Here is a 5,000-nt window from a genome sequence, read left to right on the forward strand (position 1 = left end):
CTCTCTCTCTCTCTCTCTCTCTCTCTCTCTCTCTCTCTCTCTCTCTCTCTCTCTCTCTCTCTCTCTCTCTCTATGTATCTGCCATATCCGTCTTATTCACATCTCATGATGGCTCTTGCTCTCGAACCCTGCACCCGTCCGCGCCCTGTCCCGACCCGACCACCAGCCAACCAAATCCAACGCAAAGTCCACCAGCCTTTTCTCTGAGGCACCAGCAACCATGTAATCTCGCGTCTCCTTATAGCTTAATTATACTTAGCCGTTGCTTCGACCCGCCCTCCCCCGCGCCCCCTTGGAAGTCGAGCCGTAACCCCGGGTGCCGCTGGCGTTGCTCCGGTTTATGACCTGCAGACGAGCGGCGAGGGTGCAGTTTGCCGTGGCGACCGCGCCTCGTTAAACAGTAGCGGAGGACGGCGGTTAAAGATCTGCGGCGCGGTTGGGACCTTTTAGCTTACGATCTGTTGCGCGCGTCGCCGAGAGGGTGGTTGGGTCAGGCTGCCGGGGGTGGGGGGAGGGTCATTACTGGAGCTCATTTGACACGCTATTATAGTGCTCCTGTGTTTCATTTTGTTTGTTTTCATTATGTTCCTTTATTTGGTAGAGGAGAGACTGCATTTGGTCTAAGGGGTTTTGAATATTCATCTGAATTGTTGTGATTAGAGTCAGATTATTGCTTACGGGTTTGATTTATTCATGAGAGCGAACCCTTTTAACCACTGAGATTTTCGAAGGGATTTTGATTCACATGTGTTCACCCTTTTACACGTTCACCCAGCTGTAGCGGGTTTCTCCGTGACACGGTTAACACCCTCATACTTTCACTATATCACTCACATAAACAACCACATGTGCACTTAACACACACACGCACAATTAAACACAAGCAAACACAAACACACACGAGAGAAAAACACGTCGTAAAGTCAGCAAGTGAAAACCTGATTATACCCATTAGAGTTCCCATGGTACTACCTGTTGCGAAATGGCTATGTCGTCCCATCGCGCCCTCTGATTGGCCAAGATCCAACGTATGATACGAACTTGGACAATTAAAGACCATTTTCGAAGAAATGTTTGGCTCCATAAAAATGTCGATTTTTTTTTTTACTGTCAATGCTAATCACGTGAACCCATGTCAATGCTAATTGAGTTTATACTGCAAGACGGTGCAATTTGTATTCGGTTTTATTTTTCTTGGGCTGATCTGATCTTTGATTGTTACTGTTGTTATTGTTTTTCACCGCTAAAGTATGTTACTACTTGACTACGTTGCCCTCATGTTATACAGATTAGTGTCAATTGTATTATTTTGAGAATTAATTTTATTATTATTCACCCCATTGATTATTAATAGCAGTGCTTGTAAATATATACTGGAAGATTGTGCTATGCGTATGGTATAGGTAGGGCTAATGTAGGCCTAATGTATAAAGGGGAAAGGTATGAATGAGAATGAATATCTTCACAATACAAGAGATGTATTTAACCGGTTTCGATTATATCTTTGTCAGAAATACAAGATATAATCGAAACCGAAATATATCTCTTGTATTGTGAAGATATTCGTTCTCATTCATACCTTTCCACATTTGTCAACATGAATACTAATATATAATTTTGGGTATAACGAAATTTAGAGGAAATTATAGCGTGAAAGAAACCTACTGTAAGTTGGTGTAAGCTCTTTTGGGGTTTTATAATCTCGGGAGGAAAGTTATTTTGCCAGATGGATTACTGCTGAAGGAGTAGGATGAACATTTGTATTGTGTGGATCGAGTTGCGAGACCGTGCAGGAATTAGTAAAAAAAAAAAAAAGTTTATAAGTCGATCGTGACTCCCTTTTGCAGCCTGAGGAGCGTTGGCGTCAGGAAGAACGATAGGAATCCATGTCAGAATGTGAAAGTCCCAGCATTGGATTCTCAAGATTATGCATGAAGCGATTAACATGTCTGCGGTTTCGAATGCAAGGTAATGATTGTAATAATGTAAGTGATATCGTAGCCACGCATCCCGTAGAGTGGCGAATGTAAGTCGTCGCAGCGGACGGCTGGTCAGACGAGAGTCCACGTGCGTATGGAGATGTATGATGATGAGAGCATTGTCTCCTGAGGGACACAGACGCTCTCGCACACACACATTTAGCGAATACAATGATCCGCGCAGAAAGATGTCGCCACTGGCCATTGTCTATATATTTACTTCTGTCAGGTGACGAGGCTAGGCTTGTAACGTATAAGTAAGACCGTCTGGTTGACGAGTGTTTTATCTCCAACAGGTGTGGAGGCGGGCGTGGAGTGCGACCTCTGCGGACCTACCTGTGTCCCACGCCCCTCTGGCTCCACCGCCACCCAGACTCCTGCATCCCCTACCCCTGCGTCGCTCAGCCCCACCACGCCCGCGACCCCAGGTAAGTTTCTGGCAGCTTTCCTATCACTACTCCTTGACTCCTGGAATTTCATGGCAGCTGTTTTTTCCGACTTTCAAATCACTGCACAAAATGGACAGTGTGACTATCAGACACTCGTCCCTGGTATCTGCAGGGTCTGTTCAGATATGGCACGTGGGAGACAGTGTTTATGCCATGCACCCTTCTACCTGTTCCTTTGCTGGGATCCTTCTAATCGACACAAGGAAGGCAGTGTGACTCTAAAAGGCACTCTTATACCTGGCACGGAGCTGGAAGGCTTTTTGTGACACTTGGGTGCGTGTGGCGGTAAGGGCGTTCTTGGACGTTTTATGAAGGTAATATAATTTGGCAGTGGGGCCAAAAGCAAGGACAGGAAAGCACATCTGTGATAAACTTAGTAATATGGACATGACGGCTGCAGCAGAACGGTGAGTTCAACCTTTGATAATCCGGGGTTCTTAAAAATTCAATTAGCATAGAAGAATTAGTTCTGTATTTCGCGTAGCAAATCAGTGATGTTGCCGTACGTGGAGGTATGCCCAGCTACCACGAGAGAGGTAAAGTATAGTGGGAAGGAATGGCATCGGGACGTGGATCGGCAGTCTGGGTAGTAGCTGCAACAAGGTCTTTTTTCGTCAGTGAAATTATAGGAAGACGCAACCATGAGAGGGAGGCTAGCGACCACAATAATGAAGAATGATACACTGTTTTCTCTCAGGTACAGGGCTGTTCAGGAGAAGCTGGAGACCTTTTGTTTATGGAAGGATAAGAGGTAATACACAACGCCACCGTTCTCACGCTAACCATGTTCAACCTTTACACTTGATATTACACGCCTCAGTGTATTCCTTCATGCACGTGCACTTACACATTCACTTGATTTTGTGTCATGATGGTTGCCATTTGGATCTGGTTGCCATCGCAAAACTTTATCACACTGACCGGCCCACTTAACAATTTTGCAAGGCTTTGTCGGTGCCATAGTTCTTCTCGCCATGTGCTACTGGTACTGTATCTTTCTATGCACTATAATTAATCATATATATTGTCGATGTTATACTTTTTCACTGATCATTTCCAAAGCCTCACTCTGGTAGTCTATACTTGTGCTGCTGCAATACTTCGTGTCATGCACCGTACGTTGCTGTGCACCGTTTCGCATCTCGACTTCATTATGCATGGAACATTATGTGTCGGAAGTCATTTTATTGTTTTGTTCTCGGGAATCTTGCTCTCGAGCGAAAATAATGTGCGGGAGGTCCAGAATGGGGTTGAATATGCAAATTTGCCCAATTACCATGCTAAGCATGTGCGTTTTGCGATTCGTAATGGCAGTTATCAAACCGTGATGGCAAAGAATGGTCTGGCAGGTCTTGACTATCGTACAGAAAAGATGAAATGAGATAAAAATAAAGAAGTATACAAAAATAAATAGATTACATCAAATTTTGAGGTCACTTCTACAATACCGGCTTTTACGTTCGCATAATGAGACGTATTGTTGATATTACTTTAACGTGCAGTGCTTACTTTCCGCAAATCAATATTCCAAGAAGTGTACGTTGTCAATTCTGCATCGTATTTTTTGCATCTTTTTAATCTTACGAAAGGAACGTATTATTCTGCTATGCATTTAACTTACAGCATAGTAAGAACTGGTACTCGGAGTTCAATATAGATCTTTCATTGAAACGAGCAATACAAGCCGACAGCCTGTTATTTTTTCGTCTTTTGTATTTATTGGTAAATCATTTTAAATTTGCATCATGTTCTAAAAGGCAATGGGGCGCTATTGGCCATTTATATCCATTCCTTTTCTTTTATTCTCTCCTCTGGCATTTACAGGCGCAAAGAGGTGTACATTTTCTGCATATGGAATCTCGGACACTCGGGGTTCGGCTTGCTCGCTCGCTTGGCAGACTTTTTGTGAAAAAATGAAAAGAAATTACCTGAACGTGCAACTATTTATATTTCATTATGGAGACGGAATGCATCAGAGTGAAATTCCTTGACCTATTTTATTACCTTATCACAAGGTCTTGATGAATATTTGCTTGATTTTAATTATATTGATATACGGTTTATTGTAATGCGGTAGGATTCGTCTTCAGCAATTATTATTTGAATCTAATTCTCAGGAGGAAAGTTCAAGAAAAAATATCAAAATTATATTCGATTATGTAGACCTATACTGCTGACAATAAAAATTGGTAATCTGTTTTTTCAATCCATTTGCCATCCAGGATTTTTGAGAGGGACTTTTATCCTTCTTCGTTCTGCCTCTGTTCGGAAGCGGAATTAACCACCAATAAGACCCTTTCTGGCGTATGTAAGTGTCCCGTTATGGGCGACTAAGGGGTAATTCTGCGGGGTAAAAATAGGGGTTGTGTTGTGCTGGGATACGATTTAGGAAGAAGTCTCTAAGGAATGCGGTACTGAAGGGGACCTGGGAGCGCTCAGGACTTCTGTGCCTTCCGCGAGACACTTCGTTCTGCAGGGAATTTTGAGAATGATGGTACTGAGACTGTGACCTCGGGTAATAAGACTTTTTAAATTCTCTCTCTCTCTCTCTCTCTCTCTCTCTCTCTCTCTC

The 5,000-nt window shown here is 43.2% G+C and overlaps 1 protein-coding gene across 1 annotated transcript in view; it reads left to right on the forward strand.

Annotated features, from left to right (window-relative positions):
* The window catches only part of LOC113803285 (uncharacterized), a gene marked incomplete in the record, with an annotated part of 376,089 nt that overhangs the window by 327,250 nt on the left and 43,839 nt on the right, over positions 1-5,000 (forward strand). The window contains 1 exon segment of the mRNA XM_070120624.1: positions 2,276-2,407. Within this exon segment, the coding sequence (XP_069976725.1) occupies positions 2,276-2,407 (132 nt within the window).

Source organism: Penaeus vannamei, chromosome 4 (genome assembly GCF_042767895.1).
Source record: "Penaeus vannamei isolate JL-2024 chromosome 4, ASM4276789v1, whole genome shotgun sequence".
NCBI classification, from domain to species: Eukaryota; Metazoa; Arthropoda; class Malacostraca; order Decapoda; family Penaeidae; genus Penaeus; species Penaeus vannamei.